The 20,710-nt window shown below is 41.3% G+C and overlaps 1 protein-coding gene across 1 annotated transcript; it reads left to right on the top strand.

The window, feature by feature from the left end:
* The first annotated feature begins 1,487 nt into the window (after window positions 1-1,487).
* On the top strand, window positions 1,488-14,226 carry tbx5b (T-box transcription factor 5b). The gene is made up of 9 exons (XM_040019810.1): window positions 1,488-1,937; window positions 2,654-2,800; window positions 3,084-3,178; window positions 3,475-3,594; window positions 5,131-5,278; window positions 6,663-6,815; window positions 9,000-9,091; window positions 10,034-10,287; window positions 11,879-14,226. The coding sequence occupies exons 2-9, from the start codon at window positions 2,660-2,662 to the stop codon at window positions 12,463-12,465; spliced, it is 1,590 nt and encodes a 529-aa protein (XP_039875744.1). The 5' UTR covers window positions 1,488-1,937; window positions 2,654-2,659; the 3' UTR covers window positions 12,466-14,226.
* Window positions 14,227-20,710: the final 6,484 nt, after the last annotated feature.

Here is a 20,710-nt window from a genome sequence, read left to right as displayed (position 1 = left end):
ATCTGCATTTACACACATGAACGCACACTAGCACACACACAATTACACACAGAGGGTACGGACCCTGTCCCTCCCAGTGGCAGCGCGCTCGCTGCAGTACCCGCTTGTCGCGTTATGCAGGAGAGGCTGTGGACCAAACTGCAGAGGTCCACACCTGGGATTTGGATAATTTAAAACGGTAAGAGCTGCAATTATGACTGCGTATTTGAACCAAAACATAGTCACGTGCAGGTCGATTAAACCTGAGACTTTCTCGTGCGTAAAAGAGCGCTATTTATGTGCAAGAATTGCCTGCAGGAGATAACATTTTTACATTAATTTGATGTAGTAATCTTAGCGTATCGAATAACTACTGTGTTATGTCCTAAGCCAGTATGTCAGTACATGTAAGCTCTAGTATTTTCTGGTAAGCTATTTTAGACCTTGTCCACCTATCATGTCTAAGATGGTTATGTCGTGAATATCTCGGATATTTTGCTTAAATTATTAATCTGAAAATATGGTTGATGCTTAAATTAATACAAAAAAGATGAATGGAGAGACTGCAGTTAAGCTGAATGGTGGAAATGTGTAATGCTGACCTCCCGGTGACCTCTTCAACTTTCAACTCTGGATGCCTCAGGTTATCAAGATCTACAGTAATCCAGTCAAAGTGATGCGCGCTCGCGTCAACTCGATGCTGTTGCTACTATAGGCCCCTCCGTGCCCGAATAATCTCCTATAAAACATCTCTGTATCTAGCCTCGTGTGAGATTATATTTGGGGGTTTATCTTGAAACAACCCAAATCCACGTCACATTTTCTTGGTATGTAGTAGCCTAATATATATGTAGATATATATAAAATTGTGCTTTAATCACCAATATGGCACAGACATGAATCAATAACCTATTAGTACGTAAATAAATCTGCCAGCAGTTATCAGCTAATATGTCTTCTTTTCGCGTGAGGGGAATGCTCACACACGAATGAAAATTTGTCTAAAAATCAGACCACGTCTCTCTTATTTTCATTTTACTCTAGCTTTGCCGACAGTCTCCTTCCACGCACCCATCACGAGTCTAATGTTTATTTAATTCAAGCGTAAAATATCTCCCCTCTGTCCTGAAACAGGAAGTAACAATTTTCTCTGATCAAGCAGGACATTTTCATGAATAATACAGATTTTTTTTCAGGTAGGAAATGAATCAGCGATCATTTTGTCAACTTGAAGTCTGTGTGACATAACACCAAGTGAGAAGGCTGTAAAATACATGATTGATGCGGTGGGGAAAATAGACGCTGTGAGAAAAAATATGTATAAATATATATTTTCATATAAATGTATATAAATAAATAATTCCCCATCGAGGGTGCGTGCGTGCGTCTGGGTCTCTGTGTGTGTGTTTCTGCGCGCGTGATTGGCCAGTGTCACAGCCATGATTTGGGCTGCAGATACCGATGCACCGTGCAGACCTATGAGAGCGCGGGGATGGCAAAAGGGGGAGGGCAGAGTACGTGAGGCGGACTTGACTCCATTTGTTGTGAAGGATCTGATGAGCTGGGTTCAGATCAAGGCTACCGCTGGGTCCGCGAGGACAATGGGGAGTGAGCGAGACAAATGAGGAAGGAATTACAGGCGCTGTGAGCAGATCTCAGACTTCACCACAGCTGTGGACGGGAAGCAGCGAGGCGGACGCGCCTCTCCGTGTGCGCGCAGGGAGACGGACAGCGAAACGAAGAAGAAAAAAAATAGACCAAAACAAAAAACTACAATATGACAAAGCTGCAGAGGAGACGTGGATTTTTTAAGAACCACCTTGGAAATATTTAAAATTTATATATTTTTTTTAATTAAAAAAAATAAATACGTATATATACTCGCTCTACAGCCTGCAGAGCGCGCAGGAAGAGGATGAGAGTGTTTTCTGCAGGGGGAGCAGGGCAGTGCATTTGAGGTAAAGGCCCTCAGAGAGAGCACACAAAATAAACATGCCAGACATACACTGTGGTTATATTTGATGTGCACTTTCAAATCTGCAGGCTGTGATTGTGGTAGCTGTACAGTTCTGTGCACTGTTAACACTGGAATGTAAAGCTTCAGATATCATGTACTGTAAACCATGAACTTAGTGCTTTTATTACGGCATCTGTAAGTGCAGTCCAGTTTGGTAGCTGGGATGTTTAGATCTCATAAAACTGGTAGTGAATCTGAGCCTTCTTCGAAAACAATGCTCAAGATCAAGCTGCACGTTTAATCTAATTTCAAGTGTAAGTCTGTAATTAGATGACTGGATGAGTTAGTCTATTGTAACTCTACGTGAGCTATTGTAATCTATTGTGAGTGATTGGTCTTTTTAGTGCAACAAAGTCAGGAGTTCTTTGTGGGGGGTTTTCACCACAAACTCAAATTGTGGCCTCTTTGCGCTCCCTTTAACAAAAGACCGTTTTGTCCCCATACATAATTTATTATTATTTAGAAATATTATTCGTATAGGTGCTGACTTTGAGGTTACCCAATTGGCATCCAGAGTGTCAAACAGCGCATAGAATTTGATCAGATAAACCAGTAAAATGGGAAAATGTCTGGTGTGTGTGTGTGTGTGTGTGTGTGTGTGTGTGTGTGTGTGTGTGTGTGTGTGTGTGTGTGTGTGTGTGTGTGTGTGTGCATCAGTGGGACATGGCAAACGGAGGGGACCAGTACGGCCTTGCAGAGCCCCCTGACTCGGACTGTATGGATTCCCCAAAAGAGACCAAACAGGAAAATCCCAGCTTCACCCTGAACTCACCAGCTTCACCGCAGAGCGCGTCCAGTCAGCAGGTACCAACCTGTAGCTTACTCTGGATTTTAATTTAAATTCATTAATTCAATGTTGTTGTTTTTTTTTACCAAACAAATAATAGCTGCTCGTCCAGTCATATTTTTTTCATAGAAATAAAAACAATAATTTCTGGATGCAGAAAAAAGTAAACAAAACTTTGTCATTGCTGTTGGTTTAATTTGCCACGGATTTGGCTTATAATGCCTATTAATTACTAAATAATTATTTAAATATAACTAGAGTTTAAACTTTAACTCCTGCACTCATTATATTTTTGTACAGGGGATGGAGGGAATCAAAGTTTTCCTTCATGATAGGGAACTTTGGACCAAGTTTGATGAAGTAGGAACGGAAATGATCATCACCAAGGCTGGAAGGTAAAACTGTCGAATGACTTTAACACAAAGTAATTTTTATTGGTGGTTCGTGTTGTCCCGCTTGAAAACAATGCAAATTATTTTTAATGTCACACTTTTGATCAAAACATAAACCTAACGAGACAAAATACAGTACGCGGGTGCCACCGGGCCTCAGCAGGGAAATTTTCTAAAGGAAACCAAATCCCTAAAGGAATCATTTTATTTTTTATTTTATTCATTTAAAAAAATAAATCAATATTTAATCATATATGTCGCTGTTTGTATTTGTTTTTTTCTGGATGTGCTCCCTGAAGGAGGATGTTCCCCAGTTATAAAGTGAAGGTCACAGGACTCAACCCGAAAACCAAGTACATTCTCCTGATGGACATCATTCCCGGAGATGACCATCGCTACAAATTCGCAGACAACAAATGGTTCGTAGGAACATGTCTAAAACACGGTATACACACTTACAGGACATTCAAAGTCATGTTCGTATGGTAGTGAACGTAGTATGGCAGTGTGTTCGGGGTATAGGTCAGCTTCCCCACCAAAAACATATCTGAATATATAAATGTTTTAAGTGTATGGTAAAACAGAAAGAGGATGATAACAAATATACAGCTATTTAAAATAAATGAATAAATACAATAATAGCTTTCCGAAAAAAATAAATAAATCAAAATTTCCATTTCCAGATCTCAGATTCCGCCATCTCCTTCCCCCTCTTTGCTTATGAACCTTATATCAAGAAACCTCTGAACTTAACTCTGGGTAAACCTTGTTGTTGTGGGTTTATACCCTCCACTCCACCCACGCTTGTGCACTCTGTAAAGGTCGGGTCCTTCTTGCAGACTGGGATGGCCTAGTTCCCCGTGTTTCCCCCCCGTTTCTGCCCGCCGGTTAAATCAGAATATGACGGGTTCACGGGGCGGACAGACGGCGCAGACCGGATTAAAATCTACAATTCAGCTGTTTGTGTGTGTGTGTGTGTGTGTGTGTGTGTGTGTGTGTGTGTGTGTGTGTGTGTGTGTGTGTGTGTGTGTGTGTGTGCTGCTGAAGGGAAATCCGACGGACAACTGACACTGCAGCGAGATATCTGCCCCTTCAAAGCATCATTTGGTTATTACAAAGACACAAGGGGTCTGTGCCTTACCTGACACAAAGTCCCAGCTCAGAGAGTAAAGTTACTGGAAGAGCTCGGTGTTTACACGGTAGCCTGTAAGTCGGTGCTGGTCCGTAGGGCTTTGTTTCACCTTGTCCTAGGAGTTTGTAGAAATATTTTTGCCTTCCGGTGTAGGAGGATGCACAATACTTTACACAAATGATGAAAAGTTCACACATCACAGACTCCCAGGCTAAACAGAAGCCTAAATCACTTCTGACACCGCGGAATCAATTCTTAATACTTTAGGAGCTGAATGTCCATGGCACTATTGCTAGTTTCCACGCACATGCGCAATAGTTGTTTGGGAAAATACATATCGACTCGTTTATGCTGTGCAAAGTATCCAAAGTATGTGGGGGAAAACTCACCTGTACAAGTGTAACACATTATAAAATATGCAGATGTTTTCTCTGTCTGTTTCTCAGTGACTACAAGGAAATTAGGAAAATAATGAATAATAAAGATGGTAGACCTTTATTGTTATTTTTTCTTAATTATTAAAAAATACAGGTTATGTTAACGATTTCAGACTTTTGCCTGGAAATAGACAAAAACGGGATACGCGCTAGAGCAGTTTAGGAGGAAACGGTTCATTTGGGTTAACCGAGTTAAGGTCCAGATGTGGGTGTCTGCGTAAGCTCCAGCAAAACATAGTTTGTCTAATTAAAGAACCAACCAGGCCTTCTGCAGCCGGCGGCAGCGCTGGCCTGCTACACCACGAAAACCACTGGGACCGTGTGTGTGTGTGTGTGTGTCAGTGTCAGAGCATTTTCCGATCCACCGCGTTTCCTTGGTCATAAAGGTCGATAACGGGGAAGGCAGAGCCCGCGATGCCCGGTAGGCTCTACGTCCATCCGGACTCTCCCGCCACAGGGGCGCACTGGAGCCGCCAGCTTGTCTCTTTCCAGAAACTCAAACTCACCAACAACCACCTGGACCCCTTTGGACACGTGAGTCTGTCTGCTTAACAGTATTTTTTGCTTGTTTGCTTTGTTTCTGTGTCTGTCACAGACAAAACAAGAACACACGCTCTTCTCTGTTTGATACAATAAAAAAAGTTTGCCCTTTGAATTTAGTTCCATTATTTTTACTTATAATAAGCATACAAACCATCAGCTGTCCTAATGAAGGTGGCCTGCGGGCCAAACTAAATAGCCTTTATACGCATTTTAAATAATTAAACCTGAGAGGTGTTTTCAGTGTAAGAAAAATGACTATACAAAGTACAGCACAGGTCCGGTCAGCCAACACGGTCTCGGTCAGCAGGCAGGCAAAACCCGAGGAGCCCGTGAAGCTCACTCCTCGGGGTATAACTCACCCGACATCACAACACAACACAAATCACCGCGAGAGCCGCACAGCTCACACTGCACACTTGAGATGAGACACATACGGTTACAGGCGCGTGAGAGCAGATGATAGGCTATCGTTCTGCGCACGCCTCTTGGTGCCAGTGCATGCGCACGCAGAAAAAATGGAAAAAGACGAAAGAAAGGACACAACTGTAATATTTTTATACTTGTTAATTTAGAAATAATCTGCAACTTTGCAGTTAAACCGAGAGCCCCCTGCGTAAACAAACGTGGTCTCGCCCAAAGCGCGCAGAGAGGGCCGCCATCCGGCCAAGAACCACTTGTGGAGTTGTCAGTGTCGTGGGAAATAGTTTAGACCGTGCGCAATAGTTTAGTTTTTAATATTTTAAAGTTACCAGTATGTCCAAACTAAAGCTTAAAGTCTTTAACAATATCAAACGGGAATGAATCAGAAAGTCTAATTAGACATACGCGGAAATAGTTTGTTGATGATCATTGAGTGCTGAACACTTTTTTTAAATTCTGCATTATACCAGATGGTTGCTCGGGTGCGTACAATTTATTCAAAAGGCTTTAAATGTCATACCAGATTAATAAACAAAGATTGATATGTTGATTTAAAATGGTGTTTCTTTTATGTATATTTATTTCCTTTTTTCTTTACTTTGTAGGACAACATGACCTTCATGAATAATTTTTGCGATTTTTCTAACCAATGCAGATGAAAAAAACCCAAAACACTTGCAGGGTTCACATTACTGTGAGAAAATTAGTCTCGGGTTGTAACTGTATAAACAAAGATCCTTTATTGTTTTTACTGCTGACATTCACTTTGATCCTACTCACAGGTAATCTCTGTTTTAAACATTTATGTCAGCCAAGGATTCTGGAAATCAAAGTACCTTTACATGGGATTAATCGCCACCTGGATTCTAAAGTCTAGATCCAAGCATCTGCTAGTGATTTTCTGGAAACATGACAGGCCTGTCAGTCTCACCTACATAATATCTCCCCCATGTAGATAATACTCAACTCTATGCACAAATACCAGCCTCGTCTCCATATTGTCAAGGCAGATGAGAACAATGGCTTTGGTTCCAAAAACACAGCTTTCTGCACTCACATCTTCCCCGAGACTGCCTTCATCGCTGTGACATCCTATCAGAACCACAAGGTAAGCCTAATGCAGAGCACACTACGAAGCACTGTTAAACATAGGGAGCCAACTGCAAATGCTGTAGCAAGTACTGGAAGTTTCACAATGTATATGAATACAGTAGGGGTACTCTAAGTAACACAGATGCATTAGAAGTCCTTATAATGGTATAAGAACCCTTTAATGATGTTTATACAGTTTAACAATTGTTGATGTGAATATAAAGTGTAGAGTGATTTCACTGGCTGAGCTACAGTATGTTACAGTTATTCAAACAATAATGGAAATGGATTTCATAGTCTAATATTTGCACGTAAGAGCTGCTCTACTGTCACATCAGTGACAGATGCATGCATATTGTTTGGCCTTTTGGTCAGTAGTTATAGTCAAATTTCTTTCTCACACATACAAAGGCTCTCACACACACAGGCACGCGTGCACACACACACACACACACACACACACACACACACACACACACACACACACACACACACACACACACACACACACACACACACACACTGTTTGTATTACTGTCTTTATTTTGTATCCAAAAAGCCAATTAGCATGCTCTTTGTTTATGCGTCATAGCTTAGTATTTGTAAACATGTAAACATTAAGTTTCTCCCTTTCTGTGTGTGTGTGTGTGCGTTTGTATATGTGCTCGAGCTCGTGTGAGTGTCAGCCTCTAATGACCTGTTTCTTTCCTTTAATCTGAGCTGAGCTAGTTTCCTCGGCATCTATTAGAAACACAGATTGCTGAAGCTTTGAGCCTCATTGCTGAATACGTTCACATGCGATGGCTTCATTTTCATCACGTTTAATTTTCATAACAAATAACTGTAACTTAAATAGTTACAACTAAGAAAGTTTTCTGTCACAATTTATATTTCTGTAGTTTGTCTTTTGATTTTCTTTTAGAAATTATAAATTGTAAGCAAAATGTTTTGGTAGACAAAACAGAAGCAAAAATCTTTGCAGCTTTAATGTGGCATTCTTCATTTTATTTATTATATAATTAAAGTTGAGGTTAAAACACCCCAATAATAATGATTTAATCCATCAGAAGGCATTTTGAGCTTATAACCAATTTGCATTGCATTGTTTTCTGTACATAGATATACTGCAATGTATTTCAACTTTAGCTATAATTATTATCATTATAGTGTCAAGTTTGCATAAAATACTATAGGTAATACATGTACTTCATAATAATAAAATGGTAATAATTGTCAAATTATTATATTTAATACAAGTATGTAATTATAAGTACAATATACTTCTTGCTTACAATACATTTTATCACAAAGTCTATGTATAAGTTCATATATAAATAAATATATTTCTCAAATATATATATATATAGTAAGAGTAAGATTGTATTTGTATGACTTTTACACTTACACTTTTACACTTACAGTGCTACAATAATAATAATAATATGATATATTACAGTGATAAAAATGTCCAGAAGAATTATTACAGCTCTTCTTCTTCTTCTTCTTCTTCTTCTTCTTCTTCTTATTATTATTATTATTATTATTATTATTATTATTAGAGATTGTATTAATTTTTTCAATTCTTTTGGTGAAACATATGATTACTAAAAAGCTTTATAGTTACATGGTAGCTATAGTTAACACAAGCAGTATAAATAAGTAATATGTAAGACACTAATGTGGTGCTAAATAGAAATCAGAGCTCTTTAGCCAGCAGTTTGGAGTGGGTTATCAGTATTTTCAGCACTTCAAAGTTTGTTTGGACCTGAGCTCGTGTCAGATCTTCAGCCGGCTCGCCTCTTGTGTGATGGTCTTGGACTTTGACCAAATGAAATCCCTCAAAAACCGCAAAGATTTACCTCCGTGACATAACTGGGAGAAGTTTGAAGCTTTAACATCAAAGCTCGAAGCTTTGGACCTCTAAAAGCTTTGGCCTGAAATCCTTAAACCTGGCGACTGTTTGGGTAAACAGTTTATTCTGTGTCAGCTGGCGAGAACACTGTTCGCTCCGTTAGAAACGTAAGCAGCTGAGGAATGTTGGCCATGCAGAGCTCCAGCAGTCCTCCTTTTAACACTTGCAGGTCCTCCGAATAATAGTAAACCATTGATTTAGTCAATGGGAAAAAAACCCAAAAAAACAGAGCATGCCTTTGGGCCTGCAGACCTGTGCAAGTAAAATATTGCTCTGCTTTGTCCTCAGATTACACAGCTGAAGATAGAGAATAATCCTTTTGCTAAGGGATTCAGAGGCAGCGACGACAATGAGCTGCATCGCATGGCAAAGTTACAAGGGTGAGTACAGCTTCGTTGATGTGTGTGTGCTTGTGAGCTTTTATAAGACACAATTGCTATTCTTCTTTCTCGACCTCCGTCAGCTGGGAGGGGGAGGTTGTTATGATGGGGTACATATGGTCTAAGACACAAGTGTGTCTGTGAGTGGAGCCAAGTGGTATAAAGAGATGTCAGCCATTGTCACCTGAAGGTTGATCTTAGCCTGAAAACCCGCCCTGAACATGCAGCACAAACACAAATGCACACCCAGCATCATTTTCTTTGCTGCATTGATAAGTCCATGATATCATGTTGCTGCTGGTCTATTTAGGCTGTCACCACTGATCAGCTGACAGGCCTATATTGTGTCGGGTTGCGTGCTGAACTAATCTCCATTTGAGTGGTGTTGTGGCAGGCAGTTTAGAGGTTTTTGCAAGCCAATGGGATTGGCTGTCACTGAAGGGAGGTTGAGGAAAGACAAGGGGGGAGACAGAGGGTGGGAGAGCAGCATTAAATGCAGAACCACTGCTTTATTGGAGAGGAGAGGAGATTCTATGTGAAGTGACAGGGATGAATGTTTATTTTTAGAACGTTGAATTATCTCACAACAGCACTGTGTATGTGTGTGTGTGTGTGTATGCGTGCACGAGTGTGTTACTGTCTCAGTGGGAGTCAGGGCGATGTGGCCCGCTGTCTCCCGCACATCACTGAGTTCACCAAGAGGGCAGTGTGCACAGAAAGAGATCAGAGCTGAAAGGATGGAGAATATCTAAATAGACTTGAAGGAAAAGGGGCAAAAAACAAGAATTCAACCAAGCAGAATTTAATAATAAGAATATAATAATACATGCACAGATTTGCACATTTGAGAACAGAAGGCTTGTGCTGCTTTCCTGTGCTTGTTACAACATCTGAGATAAACTGTTACCCCATGCTGTAATCTTGTTTTCCTCTCTGTTACAGCAAGGATTACCCAGTGGTCCCTCGTACTACTGTCCGTCAGAGAGCCTGTTCTTCTGGGAGTCCCTTCAGTGGGGAGGGTCGCGGTTTGCGGGGCTCCCCCGAGGCTGTTGGGTCTCCTTATAGCTGTGAGAACGGCTTGAATGGTAGCAGCCCTCAGGAGCTACTGAGTGCTCCACCCACACATTACACCCTGCCTCATCCACACCTGCAGTCTGGCCAACAGCAGCAGGTGTACCACTGCACCAAGAGAAAAGGTAAGAGGAAATCGTGTGTTCACACCAGGTTTAAGTAAATCATATAACGATGAAGACAAAGGGAATACAGAGTTTTATTTAATATAAAGTTTTGTCTTTTTGAATGAGCATTCAAGGATGCACCATCATCCTTCCAGTTTCCAGCTTGTTTTCAAAAGAATTCATGAGAATATATCTATGTATATATATATATACATATTTATATAGATAAATAGATAGATAATTACTAACTAATTAGTAATTAGTTAGTAAATTAGTACATTTAACTAACCAACAACAAAGACGTTCATCTACCAGTTGGTGATGTAGTGAAGTTTATATTTAACTATTATTCTACACTCTGCTTGACAAGGACTGTGATATTATTATTATTATTATTATTATTATTATTATTATTATTATTATTATTATTTAATTGAAAAATGTTGAAACTGCAAAACCTCGAGGGATTTTGAAAAAACATGTGCTCATTGGCAAGTGATGGCAGCCACTTGTTTCAGAAAAGACCTGTTTATTATGTTATACTGCCCTGCATTGTTGTATTTTCTATTCCATAATGCACCAAAGTCTTGGAGTAGGTGATAGGTCTGGTCTGGACGCAGGCCAGTTTACCAGCTGACTCGTACTTGGCAACATTTGACATTGTTTGCTATTGTACTGCTGAAATAAGCCAGTACTTCCCTGAATGGCAGCATATGTTGCTCAATAACTTGTATTTATTGTTCGGCATTAATGGAGTCTTTACAGATGTTACACATGTCACATCATGGAGGGCCTGAGTATAAATGTCTATGAACTGTAAGTGTTCTTCTTTTTTTCATGGGAAAGTTTAAAATTGCGACATTAGTGGTGAAATGTGTTCACTGGTGATGGCTTCCTGAGCCCACGGAGTCCTTTCTACAGCAGAATGTTGTCTATTTTAGGGCACCAAAGCTCAGTATTGGTCTTTGGCTTTGTTTTTTATTTACAGAGATTTCTCTGATTTCTCTGAACCTTTTATTACCTTTATTTGTACAGTGTATGATGAATTAGCTAAATTGTTTGCAGTTTTTCTTAATTAAGAAACAGAAGTCTTATTTTTTAATTAAAGTCTTATTCATAACGGGGAACCCCTCTTCATATTTACTTCTAAAAACTTCAAGTCTTACAGCCTTAAAATGGGATCAAATCCAAAAACGTGCATTAAAAAATGAATGAAATAAAATTTCTTAGTTTCAGCATTTGACATGTTGGCATTGTGTTATTTGTAATTAAATATAATGATTAAACGATTCACAAATGATGGCATTCTGTTATCTTTGACATTTTACATAGATCCCCCATTGATCTGGGTGCAGTTCTGGTGCTTAGATGTTTATTTCAAGGGTTTTTTTTTCTACAAACAGCATTGCCAAAATTTGAAAGTATTGAAAAGAGTTATAGACAGGCCTACTTTGAAATTTGAAGCTTCATGTGTACATTTTTTTGTGTCTCAGCTACTTAAACTGCAGTAAATGGGAAGTTATAAATTGAAAGCTGGAACTCTCGCAGCTCTCATTTATCTTCAACTTCAAATGGAAAACCAGCATTTTTTTTCTCTGTCTTTCTGTAGTGGAGGAAAACTGCTCCTCGGAAAACCACCAGCTTTCATACAAGAAACCCTTCATTGGTAGTTCACCAAGTGAAGGGGAATCGTACTATCACCCCTCCTCCTATCCCCCTCCTCCACCCGGTCTATCCAACAACCCAGCCCTGGGGCTCACTGACTCTCCTTACAGCTCTGACATGGGACAGCGTCAGGCCTGCATGTTTGCCGGATCGGAGCCCAGAATGGATGAACTCAGCTGTGCATCCTGGTCATACCCCTGCCCCATCCCGACCGCCATGACCCCAATGGAGCCCTACCCGCCTTACACCCCTCATCCACCCTACAGCTCCAGTCCTCAGGGCTCTCGACTCAGCGCTATAGCCCACCAGACCTCTCCGCCACTCGGAGAACACATCACCAACGATCCCTACCAGAGACAGAACTCCGCACCTCCATCTCAGAGCTCCCAAAACATTCACAGCAGGCAGCTCGGCTCTCCTCTCAGAGAATATCCCCGATACACGCCCAATCTGTCTCCTCCTCTCTACCACACACTAGAGACGCACACACACATCCGGTGTGGAGTGCCAGAATGGAGTGCAGCCTCCTAACTAAACCAGAGGATATATCTAAAGACTGATGAGTGGACAGAGATTCCTAGTCCCAAATTTAAAGAGTCTTCTTTTCGCTCTTCTGAAAGAAGCTGCACTACATACGGACTAAATATGATATTAATTTTGTAATATAATTGTGAAAAGTGTGATCCTGTGCTGTGTGAAGCGGTCTCATCTGTTAGTCATGTTTCTCCCCTCTGCTGGAAGGAGTAGTAGATTGTTGAGGACAGGACCTGGACAACAATGATGCTCCAGATGTTCACAAAAGAAAAGCTCCTTCTAACTGCAAAGTGAAAATCAAAGTTTGTGTTTTGTTGTCTTTGCGTAACTCAAAGACTGGTGTGATTCAAATGTTTGCGCTGTGAGCACTAGGCTTGTTCTCCTCTCAGTGACTCCCACTTTTTTTTTGGTTTTGTGAAGGATTTAAATTGTGACCCACTGTCAGACAGGCAGTGACATTTACTGACCAAAATAATCTGAGCTCTCACAGCAGAGCCTAAGGGAGACATTTTTCCTCTTTAGTGTTCAAAGAGCAGCTCTATGCTCAGTCTCGGTGAAGGAGAAAAGGCATGAGTTGTCCGAGTGAGTGTGTGCACGCGTGAGCCTGTGTATATGTAAAGCCTATGTCAGCTCAGCTCAAGAATGCTATGAGTTCATTTCCAATGAGACAGGCAGTGGTAGCTGCAGGCACTGCACCATCGAGATAAACAGTTTGTTTAGACCGCGCTACAGGCCCAAAGACCTGTAAACACTGTTTCCACTGCATTCTGGGTAAATGCACAACTCAGCGTCACACAGCTGTCACCGCTGTCCTCTCAGTCACCCTAGCCTGACCAATCAGCTAGCTCTGCTCACTCGGAACACGCCAATGAGTGCGTGGCTTTCTTTTATCCTTAGCTGACCAGTCGGATCAGGAGTGCAGCGCGTGTTATGCGTGCGTGCGTTGGGCCCATTTTTGTTTGTTTGTGAATTATTCATGAGTCCAGTGGTGATCCTTGACATGTGAGGATTGCTCAGCAATCACAAAGAAACACAGAGCTGTAAATGTTGATACACCAACTCCTGTTGTCTTTTCATTTTAAATCTGAATTAGTTCCTGTCATACATACAGCCTTACTTCATTGCTTGCTAGATTTGGTTAGGTACGCACATTTCCCTGCAGTCCTTGGGACACTTTCATCCTTGTAGCTAAATGTGAAAAACAAGCAAACAAAAGAAACAAACAAGAAGTGTGGCCCTTTTTGTGAAGAATAGATACAGGCCTCTGGTTTATGTGTTAACAGTCTGTTTTTTTTATATCTCTGCCCAGGTGTTTTAACATGCAGTAACTTGTGATATGGTGCTCTAACATTACAAATTATTCATCCAGAGAGAAGATCCTCATCATTCCTTGATATCTATTCGATTTGTGTGTGTGTGAGAAGGTGTGTGCGTGACGTTGAAATAAGAATTGATTGTTCTTTTTAGTTTGTTTTTTTTTAGCCCTGTTCCTGCCAATAGTATTTATTACTCTAGATTTGTAAAGAATAATTTGTTGTTTGTGAAATAAGATGGTATTGTTCGGAGATCATTGTTTCTCTTTGAGGGTTTGTTTCCAGTTTTGCCCTCCATCTTCAAGTGGTGATAAATATTTGTGATAAACAAACTTTTCTGTTCTATGAAATTACAAAAAAAGGGATTTATAAACAGAAATTGAATAAATTTTAGAGAGAAAGTCCTTTGGTTGTAGCATTCTTCTTTGTGACTAGGCAGCAAACACAGCAAGGACAAACGATTAACATTCCCGGCGGGTTATTTAAAGTATGTTCGGCACCTCTGGAGTGGAAACTCTTTTAAGTGGAGGGCAGTTTATCTATTTTGAGGCATGTATGAATTTGAAAGATCTGATAACAAGTGTAAGCTCATTCAACAGTGTTGGAGAGAGTTGTTTAAAGTGTAAGAGTGTTTACTATGCTGTCTTATCAAGCATAATGGACCCCAGTGTCTGTTACTCTTCTTCTCAGCAGCCAAACCTCCAGAGCAGTCTGGGAGCTGCACATACCTTGTCCACCTCTTCTTATCTCTGACAGGTTGTTTGGCATCTCTAGTCTCCACCAGCTGGACCGCCTCACTGACAACCTGCTGCCCAGAAAAGGGAGGGGTCTGTTGGGATCGAGGACAAAGAAAGGTGGGGGTGTGTTGGTGGTCCCCACACTTCTCTTAGACTCCTTTCCAAATTGCCGTTTGCCATCCTGCCGTCTCATGTTCCTGTGTCTCCACAAGAAAAACCTTGTATATTGCTACACCTGACAATTCAGAACTGATTTTTTTCTTTTATTGCAAAAGTGTTTAAATAGCCTTTAACCATTGTATTTTAATTGAATTACATACTTTATGTTTGTTAGAAGTTTTCAAACTTTCCTTTCCCTTTTGTTCCCTTTGTTCCTTCCTCTGTCTCTCATACACCATGAGGTCAAAGGCTAAGCAGGCAGCTCTTTAGAGGGTCTGTTCCTCGTTAACCCTTTCGTCTCCAGAGACAAAGGATCTCTGGGGCCTCCAATGCTACAAGGAGAATCAGAGAGTTTCATGCCTGCTTATAGTGTGATGGGGCTCTGTGATGTCTCTTTATGGCTGGGAAGTTAAGAGTAAAGCGCTGGGTTAAGTGTTGAGGTAATATTAAACACAGCAAGCGCAGGTTGTGTGTGTGTGGTGTGTGTAAAGGACCTTAATTAATCAGTGGAGGACTTTCTCAGACCAGCTGGTTAGACAGTAGATTGATGAACCTTTGTGATCAAAGAGCCTAAGTGGTGCTTATCATTATCTCCCCATCACCCCCCCTCCAGCACACACACACACGCGCGCACGCACGCACACACGCACGCACGCACGCAGGCACTCAGAGCTATAACCTTCTCCTCTACATATACTAATTTTTTTCTGCTTATCCAAATCTACTCATCCAACAGTCTTTTCTAACAGCCATAGAGTGTAAACAACACACACACAGACACATCAAGATACCACATGTTAAAAGACTGACATTTTCAAATGTCACCTATTTGGCCTACAGAGCTACATTTTTGTATAGCAACTAAACCATGAGAGTTACTGACTGCTGGGTCGCATGTTAAAGCTGCTGCCCAGCTGTGCTCAGCGATTTCTGTTGCAATGCTTTTTTAAAAGACATCAAAGACTTATTTGAAGCTTTTTTCATTACAGTCTGAACTATTTGTTTGAAAATATAAATGTGCACTGGAGTCGCTCGCGGAGCTCCGAGAGGCATTTGTGTGATGTCCAGCATTCGTGATGTCATTTTGTGTGGAATAAGTGGTCTGAGATGGAGCATAATTGGTAAAGCTGATTATGGCTCGTCTCTGTGAGCCTGACGGTGCTCCGTCTCTGTGGCAGTAAAGGGCGACAAGGCTTAGTCCGTCCTGACTAGCGTGGCACTAGTCAAAACAACTGCTACTCTGGAATCCCAAGCTTAGATCAGCCCATTTCCCACGTTTTGAAAGTTTGGGCGTATCTAAGCCTGTAGGATTTTTCCTAAGTGGCTTTCAAGAAACTCCAACATCATTACCAAACCCTGTTCGGCTTCCTCTGGTATTCACAAATTGAAAAGACATCACTGTAAAATAGGTTGACAGACGCATTAAACCATTTTTTCCTCATATGTTAGTGTCACTAATTAGAGTCAGTAAGCTCTGTGTGGCACTAAGAGGACAGCACAATGGCAATACAATAATGTAAAACAATGAATGCCTGGCCATTACATGTAGTGTAACAAAGTAGGATGGCGGAGGTTTATTTGAATGGTCCTATCCATCCTTGTTGTTATTTAAAAGCCACAAGAATGGCGTAATGCTGTTAAGGACGGTATAGTAACAAGACTCAAAGCCAAGCTAATTTCCCCCTAAATGAGAGTTTATGGCTGAAACAGCCCTGAAATCACTGAAGTAGATCTTAATATGAGCGTAAGGGCTGTCAAGGATAAGAGGCCAAGTCGGAGTGTGTGTGTGTGCGCGCGGGTAAGTGAGTGTGCTTGAGGTTGTCCTGCATGTTGAGTCTGAAAGACAAAGGGAGAGGTTATGGGTCAAACTAACAGCAGACAGGCCCGTTCAGGGTCAGAGGGCTCAGACTAACCTGGTCAGCGATGGCTGTTTATCTATAGACTTCAGAACCATCACCCTGATGGAGCCTGATGGAGCTTTCCCCTTCAGTGCCGGACTCTCACTTTTAGACCACTTCAGCGCCACTTTTGAAGAATAGCTGATTCCTCTGAAAAAAACATACAGACGCAGCATGGTATGTAGGGTCAGGTCCAACAGCTGAGTCTCTAATTCTTCGTCACTCTCACTGGTGGAAGGTAAATTTGTTTAAATAAAAGGACTCTCTGATGTGAGCAGAATTCATTGTTTTAAATCCTAATATGCAACCAAAGTCTTGAGACCAGTAGCCAAACACATATGACAGACTGAAAAGGGATAGAGGTACTCTCCCAGTGGGCGACGGGCCGTCGTGGAGCCAGTGTCCTGTCTCATTACAGCCAGAGGACTGGAGAGGCACGCTAATCCTCCACACCCACCCACCTATCCACACACACACACACACACACACACACACACACACACACACACACACACACACACACACACACACACACACAGACAAATGGAGATGTACACATACACTGTCTTGAACACAAAGACATCCAAACAAGCGTGACAGACAAACACGCACCAACCTATTCAAGAAATTACACCCTACACTCCCCTGACCTCACTCCAAGCTCTTCATCCAGACAGGATAGGCAGCACAATGATATCACTTTCAGCAGGACTTCACTTTATGTTGCCACTCTGTTTGCACACTAGTGCAGACTAGCTGTGGCCTCACATCTTCCCAGTTCTTAATAACGAAATATTGTGTTTGTTCACAGCGAAGGTTCACGCTGTGTCAGTTGTTCAATTTGGTTTGATTCTGGAGCGGAAACAAATGATTTTAGAGCTTAAAATCATTAAGCTCAAACAACAACGTGGAAATAATGCGATTTTCTCCCCCCAAATCTGGCAGGTTCAATAAACTAGTAAAATCAGAAACGACTTAGCACCATGTGACAGAACTTTCTGGCTGATTGCTTCTTATTTGATCATATTAATTAGATCAAATAATACATAAGCTACAATTAAAGGGAGGTTGTGGTTCAACTCTTCAAAACAAGAAAAAAAAAAGCCACATACCATTGTATTGAGAGATCATCAGGAGCACTCTTAAACTTTGCTCTAGTCTAGAGGTACCATTTGCCTCAGCATCGCTTGGCAGGCTTCCCCCTCTCGCTGCATTTCTATTACCCACTCATTCCTGCAGGCTTGTTGCTGCTCGTTTACAAACATGTTTGCAAACAGGCCAGACACGACCACTGCTGTGAGACAAACACAAAACACAAACATCAATAAACAAATAAATCCACTCACACACATCACTTCCTCCGAAGAAGAATGCATGCACACTGAGGCCGATTCCAAAGCACTCACTCAAGCCTGCTGGCAGCTCTCAGGAGCAGCATTGTTTGGTTCATACGCAGTGCATTTCTGCAGTCTTGTCTCATTATTAATAGATGGTGTCAGAGAGTCGCCGGCCTCTCTGTCTGACAAGGCATTAGCATAAACACAAACTCCCTCTCAATATCTATTTGTAACGCACTGTTGACCTTCAATTATGGATGTATAAATGTTTGTTACCCGTCCACTTAAGTGTGTGTGTGTGCATGTGTGGGCTACAGAAAAAGTAACATTTTTCACTGGTTATGAGACAGATGATTCTTTTTTCTTTTTTTTTTTAAGTTTTGCACTAATCTAAGTCAGACACTCGAGAACAATCGCAGAATTAAACTTAATGTCTGACATCACATTTTTTAAAGAGCTTTAACCTCAAGATCTGCAAAACAAAAGCTAAACTGGGGAAAACTGCACTTCCTCCGATGGCCTTTTCTAGGGTGACTCCAGGAAGCAAGTCCATGCCCACAGACTCCAAGGCTACAAGTTTGTAGCCTATGGATTTTAGTTATTTAGTTAGTTATTTATAACTCACCTGTTTAAATCTTGTTAGTACTTAAAGTTATTCACAACTGAGGATACGACTAATGCACAGGTATCGACTCCTGGAGGAATTATGGTCCAGTGGCGGTAGCACATGGGCAGTCTCTCTGCAGTGTCTGTATTCAGATGTGGGGCAGTGCCAAAAACAACGGGTCTGTGGGGCACTCTTGTGCTGTCGCTGGTCCTTCAGCCAGCCATGGTGAAGAGCCAAGTCATAACATACAAAGAGCTGAAGTGAAGCTGAGTGTTAAAAACAGTGAAAGTTTCCATCGCAGTCACCATTGATGCTTTTCATGCTGAATTTTTTTATTTTTTCATCTTTGATGTCTTTTGTGGTTCTCCCATTCTTGGTGAACACTGGCCTACTTGTCAACCAGCCACCATTCAAGCATCATGCAGTTGTGATTTTTGAGGATTGCATGGGAGCCTGTCTGCAATGGCTGAAAACCCCTTTCCAAAGTTAAATGCCTGTGCAAACAGAAACAGTATAAATTAAACATTAGGTGGCCCTAGCCAGCAGCTATCTGCTAGGCTTTATCTCCACTAATTCAATCCACTCAACTGGACCTCTCCACCATGTTTCTGGTGATGGTGCCTTTTGATAAATAATATAGCTTTCTGCGTGGCTTAATTACATTAACGGCTTGTAGACGATGTCTGTGCTCCAGCTATAGTGAGTGACCCTACTGTCTGAATGTTACAGCAGAAAAGAAACTTGTCTGACCAGGCAACTTTTTCCAGTCTTCTATTGTCAAATTTTTGGTGAACCCATGTGAATTGTAGCCACAATTTCCTGTTCTTGGCTAATAGGAGAGGCACTTACTGTGCTCTTCCTCCGCTGTAGCCCATCTGCTCCAAGGTTTGATATGTTGTGCCTTAACTTGAAGCAGTCTGGGCATTCTCTGATGACCTTTGTTGTCAACAAGGCATTTTCTTGCAGAGAACTCCCTCACTGAATATTTTCTCTCATTTGGACCTTTCTTTGTGTTGGAAAATCCAGTAGATCAGCAGTTTCTGAAATGGTAAATGGCCTGTATTTATATAGCACTTTACTAGTCCCTAAGGACCCCAAAGCACTTTACATATCCAGTCATCCACTGGTGATGGCAAGCTACATTGTAGCCACAGCCACCCTGGGGCGCACTGACAGAGGCGAGGCTGCCGGGCCCTCTGACCACCACCAGTAGGCAACGGGTAAAGTGTCTTGCCCAAGGACACAACGACCGAGACTGTCCAAGCCGGGGCTCGAACCGGCAACCTTCCGATTACAAGGCGAACTCCCAACTCTTGAGCCACGATCGCCCCGATGCTCAAACCAGCCAGTCTAGCACCAATAATCTTTACTTGTATAGCGTTTATCAAAACACAGACCTACAAAGTGTTTCACAGTTTGAATAAAAGGTACACATTAAAGGTGCGTGTGCATGTTCGAACATATAGACACTTAAACAGACAAATAATTAACCACATGGTCAGCCATTCATACCAACATACAGACATGTAGTTGCAAACTATGGCTAAAATAAAAGGGAAAAGATTAAGGAAAAGCTAACCTATTAAAATGTGTTTTCAACAGTCATTTGGAACAAATAACAGACTCAACAGAATCCTAATAGACTGAGAAAGGCTCTTCCACAGTTTGGGCACAAAACAACCTCAAAAGTATGATTACCTCTGGTTTTAAAATCAGAGTGAAGGACTTTATGGAGTGCCTGGTTTAGATGATCGGAGAGGCCAGCTGCAGTGATAAGGTCTCAGAAGATCTGCTATATAAGCTGGTTCATGTGTATGTAGAGCCTTATATGTTAATAAAAGGTTTTAAAAGTGTATTTGGAATTTCTCCGCAAGCCAGTGAAGAAATGCAGGAATAGTGTAATTATTACCCCAGCTTTTACCTGCTGGTTGTAACCAGTAGTTATTTGAGTTACTATTGCTTTCCTATCAGCTCAGAATAGCTTGGCTACTCTCCTCTGACCTCTGGCATGTGACATCAACAAGGCATTTTCACTGAGAGAAATGCTGTTCACTTAATATTTTCTGTTTGGCACCAGTTAACACGCCACTTTCAGTCACTTAAATCATCTTTCTTCCACATTCTAAAGCTCAACATCAGACATAACAGATTTCTTTTTTATGACAGTAATCTACTTTTAAACGTTGTGTCA

The sequence above is a fragment of the Simochromis diagramma genome, unplaced genomic scaffold (genome assembly GCF_900408965.1).
Source record: "Simochromis diagramma unplaced genomic scaffold, fSimDia1.1 OVJJ01000822.1, whole genome shotgun sequence".
Classification (NCBI taxonomy): Eukaryota; Metazoa; Chordata; class Actinopteri; order Cichliformes; family Cichlidae; genus Simochromis; species Simochromis diagramma.
Note: the sequence above shows the minus strand (reverse complement) of the source record. Positions and strands in the feature narration are given on the sequence as shown.

Excerpts from the sequence above, each read along its gene's own strand:
- tbx5b (XM_040019810.1), top strand. The coding sequence starts at position 2,660 with ATGGCAAACGGAGGGGACCAGTACGGCCTTGCAGAGCCCCCTGACTCG. Across the intron at positions 2,801-3,083 it reads AGAGCGCGTCCAGTCAGCAG|GGGATGGAGGGAATCAAAGT; the intron begins GTACCAACCTGT and ends ATTTTTGTACAG. Across the intron at positions 3,179-3,474 it reads ATCATCACCAAGGCTGGAAG|GAGGATGTTCCCCAGTTATA; the intron begins GTAAAACTGTCG and ends TGCTCCCTGAAG.